The following is an 18584-nucleotide window of genomic DNA, read 5'->3' on the forward strand; positions in this document are numbered from 1 at the left end:
CCGTGTGGCTGCTGCCGCCGCTGCTGCTGCTGCTCCTCCGAGAAGCCGGTGAGAGTCCGCAGGCGCCTCCCTCCCCGCGAGACCCAGCCCCTCCGCACCTTCCGAGTGGGGGCAGCCTGAGCTCCTTCCCCCCGCTCCTCCCCCAGTTCGCCGAGCCCCCGTGTCTCCAGCCCCTTTCCTGGCCGGCCCCACAGACTCCGACCCCCCACACCCCATTCTCTCTGAGAGACTCTGCCCCTTACCTCTCTGCCTCCCTCTCACCCTCAACATCCTTCTTAATCCCAACTCCCCATCCTACGCCGGACTTTGACCCCCATTCCGACGCGGACAGGGTTAAATCCGAGGCCTCGCGCCCCCTCCCCGCGCCGCGCCGTTCAGTTAACCTGGGTCTGGGTTTCCATCTCCGCTTCCTCCCTCAGGAATGGGGGGAATGTCTCCCACTCCCTCTAGCTGGAGAGTCGCGATGGTGAGGCCAGATCGCCCCCCATGTTCCCTTTTCCCAGGGTCAGGCGTCTGAGGCGCGGGGAGATCCGCCGTCAGGGGAGCAGAGGGTCCGCGAGAGGAGCAGGGAGCCCGACTGTCGGTCCCTTGGAGAGACAAGGATGAGAGTTGGGGCGGCCTGGGGAGGGGCTCCCGAAGAATTAGGGACTGGGAGCTCTGTCTCCTGGGTCCCAGGTAGAATGAAGGGTCGGGGCTATGTCTACTGGGGCGCTGGTCGAATCGGGGGCAGGAGCTCAAATTTGTAGGTTCCGGATTAATTGCTCTCTCTCCCGGGTCCCGGGTAAAACTGGGGAGGGGTGCAAGAGGCCCTGTGTGGTGGGCTTCAGATTTAATTGGAATGGCTCTCGAGATCCAGATATGAGTGTGGACAGGGAGGGACCCTGTCCTTTCTCTTGGGTTCTAGATGTAATCGAGGGCTGGAGGCTCGGTCGGCTAGTGGAGTAGGAGCCGGAGGCAGGGACGTCTCGGGAGAAGTTTTCCCGGTTTCACTTTCGCCGATCCTGGCTTGGGCGATGCGGGTGCTCTCCTGGCTCCCGGTTCCGGACTCGCGAGTTTCGGGACCTTCTTTCCTTCAGTCGCGCCTTTGTCCTCGGAGCCGCATCGGGAGGTGAACGCGAGGAGACGCCGCCCTAATCTCCCGCCCCTCCCTCTGTTTAGCCCACTAGCCTCCTCCTGTTCCCCACCCCCAACCCGGGTGGGGGAGGGGCGGGGAGGAAACAGGTGAAGCAGGCTCTGGTCCCGCCCCTTGCAGGTGACCCCGGCTGTTTATTCCCGAGCTGGAAGCTCGGGATCCTGGGTTTCCCAAGGGTTTGCCCAAGGGAATCGTAGGAGAACCTGGGTCACCTCTGGCTTCATTTTCCCCCCAGAGCCTTTCCCATCCCCTGCCTCTCCCTTCCGTGTCAGAGAAAGGGACCTGAGGTCAGGACCTACCAGTCCTGGGGAAATGCTCAGACTCCACCCCACTTTGAGCCAGGCGTTGACTTGGTGCTTGACCTCGTGAAAGGCATTAGATCACCCTAGGAAACGTCCTGTCTCGTTTCCCATTTTGCAGATGAGGAAACAGAGGCTTAAAAACGGCTGGCCACTCTCCCAGGATGCACAGCCAGTCCCACCCTGGGAAGCCAGACTGCAGACTTCAGAACCTCTCTTGGCCCCGCTCTACCCAGTGGGCTCCAGAAAGTGCCTCTAAGCCTCCATTTCCTCCCTTGTAAAACCATCACAGGCCCTTCCTGGCAGCTCCCCAGGAGGAGCCAAGGTCCCTCTGATCCGAAGAGAAAGCTCTTAGCACCTGGGGAGGGGGCCTTCCTGTTTCCTGACCCTCCATCCCGGAGCCTTCATACTCTGCCTCTCCCTCCCTCTCTTCTCCCCTTCTCTGTCTCCCTCCTTCCCTCCCTTCCCCTCTCCCTCTCCCTCTCCCTCTCTCCTTCCCCCACTCTCTCCCTCTCTTCCTGTCTTTATTTCCCCCACCCTCTGCCTCTCATCTCTGCCTCCATCTCCTAGAACTTTCTCTCTTTCCTTCTCTCCATCTCTCCTCTCCTCCCATCTCTTTTGACCCGTCTCTAGCTCCCTCTCCTTGGTCTCCACAAATGAGGGCACATCACCTGGGCCTCCTGCTGGGCCGGCTCCCTCCCCACCTTTCACTGCCCATCCTTGTCAGCCAGGCAGCCCCATGGTAGTGGAGGGGGATGGGAGGAGAGGGGACTGCAGGCCTGCTGTCTCTTCTCATTAGGGAAGGGGGACTGGGCAGAGGGGGTGCATCTGCTCACATACTGGGCGACGGGATGGGGAGAGGGATGCTCGGAGAGGCTGGAGATACAGGAATGGGAACAAGACAAACAGATTTAGGGATGGGATCAGAGACACAGGAGTGGAGCTGAGAGATGGAGGAGAAGATGGGACAGAAGGACACTGGGGTGGGACAGAAAGGCGGGGGGAAGGGAGCTGGACAGAAACCCCAGGATAAAGGCAGGAACTGCCTAAGGAGAGAGACTTAGAGGTTTGGTGACAGGCAGGGAGCCCAGAAAAACCCCCTCCATGACTGATGGAGACGTTATGACCCTGGAGGTCAAGGCCAGCAGTGTGTGGGGCCACAAAGAGCATCGGACATGGGAGGGACAGGGAGTTGGGCACGCTGCTGGCCAGTTCCCCCGCCCCCGCCTGGGACGCTGTTACATTTTTAATGTCCTGGCGATGCAGAGGAATGAAGCAGGAGTGGGAGGAGGTGAGGGGACCCAGCGACATGGCCCAGGCAGAGAGAAAGTGTGTCAGAGGTGTGCAGAGACCTGGGGAGACCCAGGAGACAGGGACATCCCAGGGTCCGAGACACAGAGGAGGAGGGATCCTGAGAGGCAGGGACCAGAAGACCGCGAGAGATCGGAGACCCTGGGAGTAGATGCAGAACCAGATTGTAGAGACTGGGAGACCTGGATCCGGAAACACTGAGCCCACAGGTGTCAGAGATTCAGGGGAGAGAGACCTTGGGAACGGCTAGGGGACATACGTATCTTCCTGGGCTGGCGAACATATTCTGAAATTGACAGTGCTGATGGATGCACAAATCTATGAATATCCTAAAAGCCATTGAAACCGCATGCTTTAAGGGAGCGAATTGTACAGTCTGGGAACGTCGCTCAATAAAGCTGTTAGAATATGAGGGACACAGAGCAGGGACCAGGGACTCCTGGGAGACACAGGTACGACTGACAGCCTGTGAGGGACAGAGGCGAAGAACAGAGCCCCTGGGAGCTGGAGACACAGAGAGGGGCAGATTTGGACCCTAAGAACCAGCTTCAGAGAGAGACAGAAACATTGAGGTGTAAACTCTGGGCTGGGCAGAGTGGTGTGTGAGGGGTTCTATCCGAAGGGCTCAGCCAGGAAGAGCAGTCCTAGAGATTCACCCCCAGAAATACAAGACCCCGCAGGGGAGCGCTTCAGGGTGTCAAGCCCCTGCCGAAGGGGGAGGCGAGGCCAACAACCCCATACATCCTGGCTGCGGCTCCTACTGCTGTTCACCTCTTAAACGAGATGTCCCGGATGTCCGCTGTGGGGGTGGGCACTGTGATTAATGCAATTAATTAATTAACGAGGTGGCTGAGGCAGCAGCTGAGGCCAGCGCTCAAAGCATGCTTGCCTTCAAGGGCCTGCTGGAGTCTGGCCGCGCCCTGTGGGAGAGGACAGGTCACACTGGGGCTTTGTAAGTCTGCAGAGGGTGAGCCCAGCCCTGAGGAGCCAGCCAGGCAGGAGCGCAGTCTCGGACCCTGGAGACCAGGCCCCCAGCCGCCTTCTCCTCCAAGGCTCCATAAGTCACTTTGCCCCCTCCTCTTCCTTTGATTTACCATTCCCTGGATGTCGGGGTATCAGGCTCTGTTCTCTGTCCTCCAAAGTTTTACCCTGGGCTTACGCATGCGTCCCACTCTGCCACCACAGGAAGCCCGCAGGCCCTGGCCTTGAGCAGAGGAAACATGTCTGGGGACCCGGCTGACACCTCGTGAAGCTGTCACCAGTCTGGGCTCCCAATGGAAGCTGAGGGAGGCCGATGTTCCCACAGCACTCCCCCACTGCGGGTCTGGTCATGTCCCAGCCAAGGTCAGGGCAGGGCCACCCGCCCAGCAGCGTGCTGGGCCCTAGGGTCCTAACTCCAGGCCAGCTGTCCTCACATTGTCATTTCCCTGGCCTCCACCTGAGACCCAAACTGTGTGGGCGTGGGCCACACCCACCCCCTCACCCCCATAGCCGGTCAGCCTCCCTGTCCTCCTAACCATTCCAGCTTCTGACCCTGTTCCAGTCCGGTTTGTCCTCCATCCCCATCGCCCTTACCCTGGCTCAGGCGCCTCTCCTTCCCCCGGATCCCCACCCCTGTTCTGAGGGCTCTTTCTAAAACACAAACCTAACCCTGCTCTTCTCCCTGCTTATAACTCTCTGTGGCTCCCCAGCGCCCTCAGGAAAAAGCCCAAGCTTGAACTCATCCTCAGCCTGTGTTATCTAGTGCACTGTTGATTTCCCATCCTCATTCATTCATTTATTCGTTCGTTCACTACATGTATGTTGAATATGCTCCTGCCGTGTGCCAGGCACTGTGCTAGGCTCTGGTGGTGCCACAGGAAACAAGACACAGGATGAAAATTCCCGCCTCCTGGCACTGATGGTCTAGTGGGGAAGATGCATCAGGTGCTAAAGGAAAGATAAAGCAGGATCCGGGAGTTTGGGAGTTTTTGTTGTTATCATTAGCGTGGGAAAGACCTAAAGGAAGGGAGAGAGGGAGCTGGGGACAGGTGGCGGCAGAGCGGTCCAGGACCAGGGAACAGCAAGCGCAGAGACCCTGAGGTGGAACTTGCCTGATGGTGTTTGAGGACCAGAGTGAAGGAACCTCTGTCACTGGAGCAGAGCGAGCCGAGGAGAGAGAGTGGGAGGGGAGGTCCGAATGGAAAAACGTGAGCTTTTTTCCTGAGTGAGCAGAGAGGAGGGGCTTTGTCTCCTGGAGCCTCTAACTGGACCCCTCTGGCTGCCCGTGGGAACAGACCGGGCATGCGTGGCAACTGCCATCCTCCGTGGGAGGAATGACCCGGGGGGTACGCAACTGGATTAGACCAGGGTGGGGGCAGTTCCGGGGTCAGACGTGGTCCCCTCGGAGATAGATTTTGAAGACGGGGTTTCATGTGGGGTAGGAGAGAAGACGGGGCTGATGCCAACCTCCGATCCTAAACCTTTCACTGAAGTGGCATGCCTGGAAAAGGGACTGTTAAGGCCACGGGGGCGCCGAGCCACCCTGTTCATTCTTTCTGAGTTAGAAACTTCGAATGGGACCCCAATAGACGCTGGTCAGGGAGGGAGCGGTGTGCGGCCATCTGGGACAGAGCACTGGGGGTGAAAGAGCTACCTGAGGAGTTCGCCCCACGAGAAGCTAAAAGCGGGTGTTTTTTTTTTAACCGTCGGAAGCCGACAGTGCTGAGAAGCCACCCTAGGTGTGGGGGTGCAGCCTCCCTCAGAGGAGAAATGGAGGCGTCTTGCAACCACAAGGGCTTCCTTAGGACAGGAAATTTGAGTCCCAGAGAGGGATGTGAGGCCTCTGTGGGCCTGAAGCTTGGCTTCCCTTAGAAAGGAGTCAGGTTCTCCTCCTCCAGGAAGCCCTCCAGCCTCTGGGTTCTTTCCCCCCCTGCAGTTTTAATAGCATCCTTGGTAATGACTATTTACAGTATTTGTCTTCCCCACGGGAATGTCACTTCCTGGAGGACAGGCACCTGATTTGGCCGGGCACTTCCGTGGCACCTGCTCCCAGAACAGAGCCTGATATTCACTTGACAGTGTTTATTGAGCACCTACTACATGCCAGGCCATAGCGTAGGCTCTGGGGATACAGGAGGGAACAAGACAGACAATTCTCTGTCCTCCAGGGCTGACCCTCCTAGCGCCCAGGGCCCGTTTGTTGAGCCACTGTTCGGATTTGCACAGAACGGGAAAGAATGGCGGGGACAAGAGTCTCGTCAGGTTCTGCCCTCTCCCCCATCGCTGCATCCCTTCAAGTTCAGTTTCAGTCTTGACTTCTGGGTTTTTTTATCTACACCTCTTCTGGGCCCTTTTACCGTCCGATAATCCATTTCTGTCCGGCTCCACCTTCCCCTTGACCCGCTCCTCGCTTTAAGCCAAGTCGTGCTCTCGCCGAGGGGCCTTCCATGGCTCCCACTTGCCTCAAGGAGAAAATCTTGATCCCATCCTACCTCGCTCTCCTTAGTTTACCGCGGTGGATGTTTTTCCTGACCGAGTGCCCTTCCTTGCTCACCCAGCAAGAAAGGGGCAGAGCCTTTAGGGACCCTCGTGTGCACACTCTGCCTTTGGGGTCCCGGTGGGTGAAGGGTCCTGGCACCTGATGGAATGAGGTGGCCCTTCCTCAGCTCCACCCACCTGTTCCCCCCAGGAGCCCCATGTTCGTCTTTGTCTGGATTTTGACATTTAATCCCCAGACCCTTCTGTGCCGCTAGTTCAGCCTGAAACAGTGCTGTGGGGGCCGAAAGAACATACAAGTGAGAGCGGATTTGGCCTGCGGCGGACGGCCAACTGCCTCTGCCCCACCCAGCTGTGCCAGGCCCTGCGAAGAGCTTAGGGGAGAAAATCATTTCATGGACTTGTCACAAGGGACCCTGCTGGGCAGCTTAAACATCCCCCTTTTTACAGGTGGGGGAACTCAGGCTCAGAAACAAGGTTCCCCACCTGGAAAGAGGCAGAAAGAATCCCAAGCAATCTGCTCCAGGGTCTCGCACTCCTGAGACTCTGCAGTGTGGACCCTCCAGAGGGGCACAGCCTCGTCTCCCAAGGCGCCACCCTGGGTTTGAGTCGTAGAACGTATGTGGGTATTCTGTGAGATCGTATATGAGTCACACAATGGCCTTCACTGCTGGCTTTTTTCCGAAAGTCCCTGGGACAGCCCCGCCCGAGGGACTGCCTTCTGCCAGGCACCCTCTCATTAGAGTCATCTAGATTCTTGTGTGAGGCCAGAGGCTCTGTCAGAGAGAGCTGGGCCACAGTTGCCTCTTGAGGCCGGGGCATGTGCCCTTGGCCTTGCCTCGAGGCTGAGTGTCAAGGCCACTTGTAATGACACTTAGCTAGCTGTGTTTATTTAATAAACATTGATCTCGTGTTTCCTGTGATCCTGAGCCAGGTGTTTTCAAATATCCTTTAACGCTTATAACAATCCCTAGGAGGTAGCCACAGTTATTATCCGAGGCACAGAGAGGTTAGATTACTTGCCCAACCAAGGTCATACAGCCAGCAAGTGGCAGAGCCGGGATTCAAACACAGGCAGTCTACACCGTCAGTCACCGTGCTGTACTGCCTGGCACAGCAGAGAAACGTCTGTCTTTTTATTCTAATCTATATTAAAAGTGGGAATACAAAAGATAAGCTGAGAAATAAAAACGCATTCCCACAAAAACATGTACCCAAATGTTCACGGCAGTTTTATTCATAATCGCCCCAAAGTGGAAACAACCGAATGTCCCTCAACTAAATAGACAAACCAAACGTTGTCTGTCCAGGCAATGGAATATTATACAGCCGTGAAAAGGAACAAAGTACCGACACACGCTCCAGCGTGGACGTACCTCGAAAACATCAGCTGAGTGAAATAGCCAGCCACGGAAGGCCATGTATTTATAAGAAACGTCCAGAATAGAGCAATGTCTAGAGACGGAAAGTAGATTAGTGATTGTTAGGGCTGCGAGGAGGGGGAATGGGTGACTTTTAATGGGTATAGGAATTTCTTTGGGGGATTATAAAAATGTTCTAAAATTGATTATGGCGAGGGGTGCACAACTCTTGTGAATATACAAAAAGCCATTGAATTGTATACTTTTAATAGATGAGTGGAAATTAATCTAGATAAGCCTGTTTTAAAAAAAAATGGCTAAGAGAGCTGTAGGTTTTATAGAAAGGTGAGGGGAAGTCTATTATTGTGCAGAAAAGGATAAAGACAAGCTTCACACTTCAAATTTTTAAAAATTTATTTTATGATAGACTTTTTTTTTTTTATTGATTTAGTTTCAGAGAATTATTTTTTCCTCCCAACATTTGATAATGAAAAATTTCAAACATACAGTTACGAGTTGGAAGAATGGCCCAGGAACCTTCCTCCCGCCCTCGCTAGACTTGACAGTGGGTTACATTGTTGCCACGTTTGTTTTATCGCTTTTTCTCTATATCTTTTCTTTGTTCTTTACTGAAAAAAAAAAAAAAATTAGTTTCAGAGAATTATTTTTTCCTCCCAACATTTGATAATGAAAAATTTCAAACATACAGTTACGAGTTGGAAGAATGGCCCAGGAACCTTCCTCCCGCCCTCGCTAGACTTGACAGTGGGTTACATTGTTGCCACGTTTGTTTTATCGCTTTTTCTCTATATCTTTTCTTTGTTCTTTACTGAAAAAAAAAAAAAAACATTCGAGAGTACGTCGCAGACATGACATTTCAACCCCGTGCCTTCTAAGAAAAAGGAATACTTCATACCCACGAGTGCATCATGACATCTAAGGATATCAACAGTAATTCCATAATGATATGTAATCTGGTTTGGACTCACGTGTCCTTAGTTTTCCTCAAAATGTTTTTTTGGCTGGCCTTGGAATCGGGACCCGAGCAGGCTTGTGCATTGCATTTGGGGCCCGCGTCTTCCCCAGGACGCCCTCTCAGCGACCATCGTGCCTCTGTCCTTCTTCACCTGACCTCTCTCTTTCCTCTCTCCCCAGGAGCCCAGGATGTGCGCGTTCGCATGCCAGCTGAGGTACGGGGCCGGCTGGGGGACACTGTGGAGCTGCCGTGCCACCTACTGTCACAAGGGCCTGAGGGCAACGTCTCACAGGTGACGTGGCAACGCCTGGACCCACCCAAGGAGAGCCAGAGTGTGGCTGCCTTTCACCCTTCGCATGGGCTCAGCTTCCCCAGCCCACAGTTTAGCAAGGAGCGGCTGTCCTTCCTCACCATGGGACAGAGCACCGGGGCCAAGCGAGGCCCAGAGATGCGGGACGCCACGCTGGTCCTCCGGGGGCTGACGGTGAAGGATGAAGGCAACTATTCCTGCGAGTTTGCCACCTTCCCCCAGGGCACCAGTCGTGGGGTGACCTGGCTCAGGGCCATAGGTGAGCAGGGTGGGTGGGGGTGCAGGGCACTGGGAGGGGCGCAGCATTTGAGGGGGCCCCCTGCGGGTTTATTTCTCTCTCTGCTTTCTTCGCGGTCGTCAGTCAATTGGCAAATATTTATTTATTAAGCACCTACTTTTCGCCAGATGCTGTTCTGTGAGTTGGGGATACAGCAGGCAACGAGGTATTCGACGAATATACAGCGAGTACTTACTGTGTGCCAGACACTGTTCTAGGCTCTAGGGATAAAGCAGTGAGTAAGACAGAGCTCGCCAGCCTCCTGGAGCTTCTACTCCAGTCAGGGGGTTCTAGAGCATAAATAACGTAAATAAGAAAAAGATGAGTAAGTCAGGTGGTTCTAGGTGCTGTGGAAGTTGGAGGGGAGCCGGTTACAGTTTTAGCTAGGGCGGTCTGGCGGTATCTGAACAAAAACAAGAAGGACCTGACGGAGGGAGCCTTGCAGGTCTGTCTGACCGATGAGAGCAATCGAGCTCGGGCGGAGAGAATGACAGATGCAAAGGCCCTGGGGCAGGGTGCTCCTGGAATCTCTGAGGAAGAGCAAAGACGTCCCTGTGGCTGGAGATGCACGAATGGGAGGACGTAGGCAGGAACGAGGCTGAGGAGGTGACGGAGGCATGGCTCACAGACGGCCTCGGAGGGCACGCGAAGACTTTGGCGTTTGCCTGGGAGAATAAGAGCTTCGGCAAGTCCTGTGCAGAGAAGGGTGGGATCTGACTTAGGTTTTCACAGGTTGCTTCTGGCTGTGTGTGGGGGGGCGAGGGTGGAAGCTGGGAGACCACAGAGCAGGTGACTGCGTAAGTACAGGTAGGAGGTGACGGCAGCTAGATCAGGGTGGAGGCGGTGGGGGGTGGGAACTCTTAGGGGTAAAGCCAGAGGACAAGCAAATTAGTGAAGAAAGGGGACACCAGGATGCTATAGTAGTTAAGAGTAAGGGACCCGGGCGCCTTATTTAGACAGACTGGTCAGGGAAAGCCTCTTAGTCAAGTCCTAAAGCGTAAGAAAGAGCCACCCGTGGGCACGTAGCCATGAGCAGAGGAATGGCATATGCAAAAGCCGGGACCTGACAGTGAGCTCGGCATGTTCCAGGAACAGAAATGAGGCTGGGGAGGCTGGTGGCCAGGGCTCGCGTGACACTCAGCAAGGCACGAAAGCCCACAGGGCCAGACCGCGTGGGCCTCGAAAGCCAAGGCGAGGAGTCTGGACTTTACCTCGGAGGGGAGCGTGCCACAGGGGCACCCTGATCGGATCGTTGAAACGTTATTAAAAGATGGCAGGATGTCAGAGGAGGAGGCACAGGTAGACGGAGCTGGGAGACCAGGCGTGAGGAGGCATGGGCTGGGGCGAGGTGGAAGCAGGGGACGGTGGGTGGAACAAAGCCCGCCCAGGTGCTTGTCTGAATCGAGGGAGGAGGATGAGGAAGGGCTCTCAGGCTTGCAGCTCCCCCGGGAGAGTGAGTGGCAGGACCACCCAGTGAAGTGGGGCTGACTCAGGGATGGCTTTTTTTTTTTTTTTGAAGGATGCTTTCTTGCTAAATCTTGGCATTTTCCTAGAATCCCACCTTCCCTGACAATGTCCCAGAAGCCATGTCGCTCTGGACCCTTTATTTTCCCCCTCTCAGCCCCAGAGTTTGAAAAGTCTACCCTGTACCGTCTCCAGGTAAACACTTCTTTTTAAGGAGCTGAAACCACAGTTTTGCGTAACTCGAAGTATAACTCTTCTCCCCGCACCCCTCTCAAAGGTCTCTCTCCTTGTCCCATCATTTATACTGTTCAGGAGGTACCCAGAGGGCACCTGTCGTGCACCAGGCACTGCTGGGCTAGGAGCGCAGAACAGCCCGGCCTCTGCCTTCTTGGAGGGAGCAGGTGACGCGAGTGCCACCAACGAGGCGACAGTCAGACTTCAGGAAAGGCCCCTTGAGGAAGCCAGGCTGCGATCTGGAGAAGAGCAAGCCAAGGAGAAGGGAGGCCAGGGGATTTCAGGCGTGAGGTCGTCAAGACCCCACAGTGCGCTGGGGCGGGGGATGGGGCGGAGTGCTGGAGCAGTCAGGGGACAGATGGGGGTGACCAGGGAGGCTGTGGGGACGGGGGAAGAAGAAAGGAGAGGAGCAGCTCAGGAGATACTCGGACGGAAAGGTCCAGGAGGCACCTACAGATGGGAGTCAGAACTCGGGAGAGTCCGGTGAGGGACGCACGTCAGTGACGATGGGTCGGCATTCTTATCCCTCACGGAGGTTTTTATTCCTCCTAATGTTCTTCCATGTTTTCCAGGAGGATGGGTGAAAAATTACAAGCGCTGGCTCTATGCCACTTCTGCCCCCACAGTGTAATGGCGATTCTAGGAAAAGAAGTAGGAGGCCTTTCCGCTGGACCTCTGAAGCACCTGGTTCTGCTTCGGCTTTTCTTTTTAAAGCTCAGCTTCTTCCAGGCTTTTGGACGGACACTGCTTTGCTAGCAGAGCGGATCGGGTAGAATGACGGCTGACTTGAGGTAGCGCAGCGAGTGTCAGGCGCTGTCCAAAGAGCTTAACACATCAGTTTATTTAACCCACAGCACAGTTCTCGGGAGTGGGAAGTACTGTTCTCCCCACTCCACAGAATAGAAAACCGAGGTGCAGAGCTGGGAAACGACTCATCCAAGCCGAGCGGATGCTAAGCAGCAGAGCTGGGGTTCGAACCCCAGCAGTCGAGGCTTAGCTGCTCCGCTCCACTGCTGAGGTGTTTGTTGAATGACTGCAGGTGAGTGACACACTCCCTCTGTTCTTCCCAGCCCAGCCCCAGAACCACGCTGAAGCGCAGGAGGTCACACTCAGCCTGGAGCCTGTGCCCGTGGCCCGCTGTGTCTCCACAGGGGGCCGTCCACCCGCCCGCATCTCCTGGTTCTCATCCCTGGACGGGGAAGCCAAAGAGAGCCAGGGTCCGGGGACCCTGCCTGGCACGTTCACCGTCACCAGCCGCTACACCTTGGCACCCTCGGGCAAAGCAGATGGTGTCAAGATCACCTGCAAAGTGGAGCACGAGACCCTCGAGGAGCCAGACCTGCTGCCCGTGACTCTCTCCGTGCGCTGTGAGTGCGTCGGGATGTGACCGCGTCCCCAATGCTATCTACGCTGGCTCTCTAGGGTGCTGTCTAAACTATGCCCGAGGGTCACATCTGCACTGCTTCCTGACCATTGTCTACACTTCTGTGCCCGTTGCCCCAGGCCACATCTGCACACTGCCCCCTCACTGCATACACTGGGTCCCCTGGGCTCTTTCCTCAGGGCCATAATCAAAGGTCAACACTGCCCCTACTGGCTCCCTTCACTGTCTATCGACTAATCTGGGTCCGTACTGCCCAACCCCACACTGTCTCCACACACGCACACGCACACGCACACAGACGCACTCGCGCTGTCTAAATTGGCGCCCCCAGGCACTGTCTGCATTGACTCTCCTGGGGTCCCTACACCAATTCCTGCCCCCCAAAGTGATTCCCGTCAGCCCCGCTGGGCCCTGTCGATGCTGACCCCTCCAGTATGTTCTATGCTGGCTCTTCCAAACATCACCCGCACTGACACCCCCTAGTATTACCCATAGAGGCCCCCCCGGCAGTCTTCTCCTGGACCCTGTTAAATAGCCACTTTACCAGCTCTTCCAGCCACTGTCCAGACGTATTCCATACCCCAGCTCCGCATTTTCCGTGCTACTCCCCGGGCAATACCTTCATTTAAACCAGGAGTCTAACCAGATTCCCTTATCTACTCTGGGCCCGTTGGGAATAACGCGTATCAGCGGTACTGGCTCCGTCAGGCACTGCCTGCACTGAACAATAACTCCGCAGAGCGATCCAGGTGGTGTCCCTGGGCGGTGTCCCTACTGGCCCAGACGGATTTGCCCCTGGCAGTTTCCACGGGTCCACCTTCTGCCAGCCCGCTCCGTTTCTGTAGGATTCCCACCTATCTGCTTACCTGTCACCTGCTTTAGGATGCTCCCATCTCTGAGCCAGTCCCCCCGTTTCCTGCAGATCCCCCCGAGGTCTCCATCTCCGGCTATGATGACAACTGGTATCTTGGCCGTAGTGAGGCCACCCTGAACTGTGACGTCCACAGCAACCCAGAGCCCACAGGCTATGACTGGAGCACGTGAGTCCTGGGTGAACTTGGACCCCTGGGGCTGAGGGAAGAGGGGGCTGGTGACCTGGACTCCCAGGTCCGATGGAGGAAGGGGCTGGGGGATGGACTCCTGGTTTTGGAGAGGAGGTGCTAGGGGCCCAGACTCCTAGGTCTGAGGGAGGAGGGGACTGGGAACCTGAACCGTGAGTCCTCTGGAAGGAGGGAGCTGGCAGTTTGGAGTCTCAAGCAATAAGTTGTAGGTCCTTGGAGCTTAGCTCCTGAGAGCTGTGTCATCAGTGACCAGGCCTCTGCTCCTCTGTGGATTCTGCTGTCCGCCTCACATGACCTCCACATCCCCTAGGACTTCAGGCGTCTTCCCAGTCTCAGCAATAGTCCAGGGCTCCCAGGTGATCATCCACTCGGTAGACAGGCTGGTCAACACGACCTTCATCTGCACTGTCACCAACGCCGTGGGCACGGGCCGCGCTGAGCAGCAGGTCCTCGTTCGAGGTGAGTAGGTCTCAGGGGTGGCGCATGACGACCAGGTCTGCTCCCAGGTGTTGGGGTTGCGTTGGAGGAGGCTGTGCCGCCGGCTGGGGGAGGGGTCCAGACCCGCCTCACGGATGGGAGAGGAGGTGGTGTGGCTTCCTCTCTTGCCCCCAGATTGGGGTGACAGGGTAGGCGTTGGCAGAGGAGTTAGGAGCATGAGGCCTGTGTTGGGGACTTCCTAGAAAGTAGAGGCCTGGCAAGGGTCTTCATAAGGGGACGTAGGGACATTGCCCCGAGCTCCAGCCAGTGAAACAGAATCACGCACCTAATAGTCAGAGGGTCGTGTGTCTGGCAGCGGTGCAGAGACAAATAGAAACACTCGCAGAAACACGAATTTCTTCCAGTGCGTGCCGGTCAGTCCCATCTGGAAGCCAGCTCGACTGCGTGTCGGCGTGTTTGTGTGTCTAGAGTTGGTTCTTTGGAAACGGTGGCCGGTGGAGAAATGTGTCTGTGAGGTAGAAGGTTCTCCGAGTCTCCCTGATGTTAATTCGGAAACACAGGTGGGCCCCAAGACACGTGGCCAGTGGGTAAAAGAACACAGGCAAACTCAGCCTGCGCAAGGCTGATGGAAACGGGGTCGGGATCGTGACTGCAGACCCACACGCCACGCGGGGGGCGGCAGGGACTGGGACAACACCATGCCCCGCGAGACTCAGACACACGCTGAACCCATGGCTGGGAACAGTCCCCTTCACGTCAGAGACTCAGCCAGCAGGACCCGCATCTGCAGACACGCCCTGTGCTTCAATACGCATTGGAATCAGAACAGACACTCGCCCATAATGTAATCCACACACTCAGAGCCTCAGCCAGCAGGACCCGCATCTGCAGACACGCCCTGTGCTTCAGAATGCGTTGGAATCAGGACAGACACTCGCCCATAACGTGACCCGCACGCTCAAACCCATTGTCACCATGACACACACATCAAGAGGCAGGGGCATCGGCCACGACACTGCACAAAGCCAGAGCCTGCAAGGTGCCACACGTACCTGGGAAGGGCCATTCTGGGGAAGGTCCTCCCGGCACAGCTCCGTGCTGCACACCTGTGCGAAACACAACACCAGGAACGGTGGCCTGAGTCCCGAGAGACGACCGCAGACAAATGCACAGACATACTAACCCCCAAGCTAGAGACAGCCAAGATGGAAACAGACCCCCTTACCGAGGCATACCCTTACCACATACACACGCGCCCGCGCACACACACGCATACCCCCCCCACACACACACACACCTGGAGAGACACACAGATGACCATAGATCTCTCTTCAGGAATTCAGTCACCATGGAGGTATGATGGACTTATTCAGAAACACTGTCACAAACGACACACCCGGAGAGACAGCTGGCCCACCCTCAGCACTTGGTCACACTCAGGCACACACACACCTGAAGGGAGGCACTATCACCCAGACACACTGGGAGGAAAAAGGGTGACATCCAGCAGCAACTCACACACAGAAACATCTCACTCGTGCAGATTCTGAAGGGAGCACCCCGCAGCGGTCTCGGGGTGCACGCCCGCAGCAACTCTCCAGAAACCGTTATAGAGATTCTCTTTCAACAAATCGTCATCTGACAAATATTTGTTGAGGTTTCCTCTTGGCCAGGCTTTCTCCTTGATGTTGGGAGCACAGTGGTGAGCGAGACACAGCCCCTGCCCTCAAAGGTACACCCAGAGGAGGCCAGCTCCTCCCACAGCAAGGCACTCAACTGGAAGTACACCTCTGAACCTCTACCCCAGAAACCCAAGAAATGGGTCCCCACCCACGCTCTGTCAGTAGGCACCTGTGCAGCCTGCGGAACACAGAGGCAGCCACACTTAAGGGTCATCAGAGGAATACACAGCCATGAAAACATGCCCCCCAAGACACACACACAGGGAAACCCCAAGGTTGTCCGAGAACAGAGCAGCCCCAGAGTTCAGCCCTTTGGCGCAGTATTCACCTAGTGAAACACACATTCTCAGAGGCCCGTCATCAAACTGAAATTGGGGTGCACACAGAATCACACCCCTGGATATCTTTATAGCACCTAGGAAGGACACCCCCTCTCTGACTACCCCAAGGGTAATCACAGACCGACATACACTCAAAAACATCATCGCAAAGACACGCCCTTACAGGTGGATGCCAACAGAAATGGGGACACGCTCCGAGCACCCTAGAAATCCAGGCCCAGGTAATGAGGGTGCCAGCAGATGGCCTCGCCCGGAGAGAAAACTCGCAGCTCTTGGCAGAGTCGGTCCCCGAGGGGCTCAGGGACACACCGCATTCCCATGCGCACGCGGACCCAAACACGCCTCATGGACACGCCGGCGTACCACGGGTAGGCGGGCCACCCCGCGGGCCACACGTCCTTTCAGGGAGAACTTCCAGCCCACAGACACATGGACACTCACCGCTGTCTCCAAAACACCACCTCCAGAAACAGACAAATATTCCAACACGCGCTGTGGCTGGCTTCCGGACGCTGTGGAGGCGGTCTGCTTCTGTCTCCCCACTCCAGTGTCCAGGGAGAGACCCATGTCCCCGCCACCACCAAAAGGTTCACAAAACAGTACTTACCCTTCCTGCTTGAGGTACACTTTTTCTCTTGTACTTTTTTTTTTTTTTTACTGCTGCTTGCCAGTCACTAAATTGATTTGAAGCGCACCTGGTCACGACTCCCTTTTTAAACACTCCCTAAAACAGATGACCTCCGGAGCCTGGGGCCCGGCCCCTCCTGTGAACAGAGGTGTGGGGAAGGGAGGGGAGAGTGTAAGTGGCTCCCCACAGTCTCTCCCAGCTCCCCACAGTCTCTCCTGGGCAGGCCCTGCCTGCAGCGGGTGGGGAGGGGTGCGTGTGGCGAAGTTCCCGCTGCGTCATGTCTGTCCCTGGTGTGGGGCCCAGATGCCTCCCTTCCTCATCCTTATACCTCCCTCCTTAGGGACCCCTGGCTTCCTTCTCTACATCCCCCAGACCCTCCCCTCCCACCGTTCGGCCACTGCTGGGACAGCTTGAGGGAGAAAGGACAGTGGGCTTTGTGAGCCCCGTTTTCCACACTGGGGATGGGTGGCCGCGCCGCCCGGACCTGGGACTCCCAGCGCTCCGAGGGAGAAACTGTCAGGAGGCCCCTCTCCCTCCTGTTCCCCTCCTCTGGGGTGCAGAGAGCTTTGGGATCGGACAGCCTCACACTCAGACCCGCTCCTCCCTTTTCCTGGCTGAATCCGCCCCAAGATTTCGCGACCTTACCACAGAGCTCATCCTCGGGGTGTCCCAAACTGACGTGCCTACAGCGTCGGCAGGCGACCTGGTGGCCGGCTGTGGAACTCGGTTCCCAGCCTTCACTCAGCTGTAGCCCACCACCAGCTGGAGGAAACGAGAGTTTGGTGTTTCCGTTCTGATTTTTTTTTCCCCCTAAACGAAATCTGGAATTTTTGATACAATCATCTGGTTTTTGAAATGTTGGCTAGCAAGTTTAATAGCACCGTGTAGGTATAAGGAAGCGCACCTGGAGGTACCAGCTGGCAACCCCTCCGTGCACAAAGCGCCCCCAACCTATAGCGAAGCCTGAGTGGGTTCTCCCTTCCCCCCTCCACCCCGCTTCCATTCCGCCCAGAGTCACTTCCCCAATTCCTGTCACTGCCCCCGCCACGCCCCCCCCAGGTGTATCCTCTTGACCTCGTGTCTCCCCTTCTTTCTCACCCCTGCTTCTCTCTCCTCAGACACCCCCCGGGCCTCGCCCCGAGACGCGGGTCCAATGGTGTGGGGGGCCGTGGGGGGGACACTGCTGGTGCTGCTGCTTCTGGCTGGGGGGTCCTTGGCCTTCATCCTGCTGAGGGTGAGGAGGAGGAGGAAGAGCCCTGGAGGAGGAGGAGGAAGAGGAGGAGACGGCGGGGGAGGATCCTATGATCCGAAAACTCAGGTGTTTGGGAACGGGGGACCCCCCGTCTTCTGGACAACAACAGCCCCTGGTCCCCTGAGGCTAGATGGCCAGGACGCAGAGAACTACGAGGAGGAAGAGGAGAAGGCAGAGAAAGGCCTCATGTTGCCTCCACCCCCGGCACCCGAGGACGACATGGAGTCCCAGCTGGACGGCTCCCTCATCTCTCGGCGGGCGGTTTACGTGTGACCCCCCCCAAGACAGACGGACAGAAAGACAAGAGACAGAGCCGGCCGGTGCCAGCCACGGCTTCCAGACTGGTTGGACTCGTTTGTCTGGAAGACACTGGAGCTCAAATGCTACCTCCCACTTTCCTGGGGTTCAGAGGGAGGTGGAATATCACACTGGACTCATGTCTCCAGGGCTGCATGGGGGCGGGGAAGGGGGACCCACAGAGGACCCCCCGCCAGAGACTTGGTTTTGGCTCTGGCCCACCCCAGCCTCTGCCCTGTGACACTCAGGAGTCAATAAACGCCTTGGAGGAAAACATCAGGGGTGTCTTGTAATACGTCGGACCCCCTCCTCGGGGGGCATGACAGGGACTGCTAGGTCCCAGGGGTGGGAAGAGCTGAACTGGGCCCAGGGAGCGGGAGCCTGGTGGGGCTAGACTTGGGGAGGCTGGGGGCTCTGACCATTTGGGTCCTTGAAGGACACCTTGGATGCTGAGACCCCCAGGGCCAGTGGGACTGGGAACTGGGCTTAGAGACTGGGGTGCTTGGACTCAAAGGTTCCGGGACCGAGGCTGCCTTCCCAGCTGCGGTGGCCAGACTAGTGAGAGGCCTGACTTCCCCAGAGAGCTGGGCTGGGACCCTGGACCTCTGGGCCCCTGCAGGGGGTGCTATGGTCTGATCCTCTGGGGACAGCTCAGGCCTG

General features: G+C 56.6%; 1 protein-coding gene across 1 annotated transcript in view; it reads left to right on the forward strand.

The window, feature by feature from the left end:
* Nucleotides 1-5: 5 nt before the first annotated feature.
* Nucleotides 6-18584, forward strand: part of NECTIN2 (nectin cell adhesion molecule 2) — a gene marked incomplete at its 5' end in the record, with an annotated part of 24496 nt that continues 5917 nt past the window's right edge. Inside the window, 5 exons of the mRNA XM_025046706.1 lie at nt 6-48; nt 8736-9125; nt 11912-12208; nt 13148-13265; nt 13597-13745. Of these exons, the coding sequence (XP_024902474.1) occupies nt 6-48; nt 8736-9125; nt 11912-12208; nt 13148-13265; nt 13597-13745 (997 nt within the window). The remainder of the gene's footprint in view (nt 49-8735; nt 9126-11911; nt 12209-13147; nt 13266-13596; nt 13746-18584) is intronic.

The sequence above is a fragment of the Pteropus alecto genome, unplaced genomic scaffold (assembly GCF_000325575.1).
Source record: "Pteropus alecto unplaced genomic scaffold, ASM32557v1 scaffold194, whole genome shotgun sequence".
Lineage (NCBI taxonomy): Eukaryota > Metazoa > Chordata > Mammalia > Chiroptera > Pteropodidae > Pteropus > Pteropus alecto.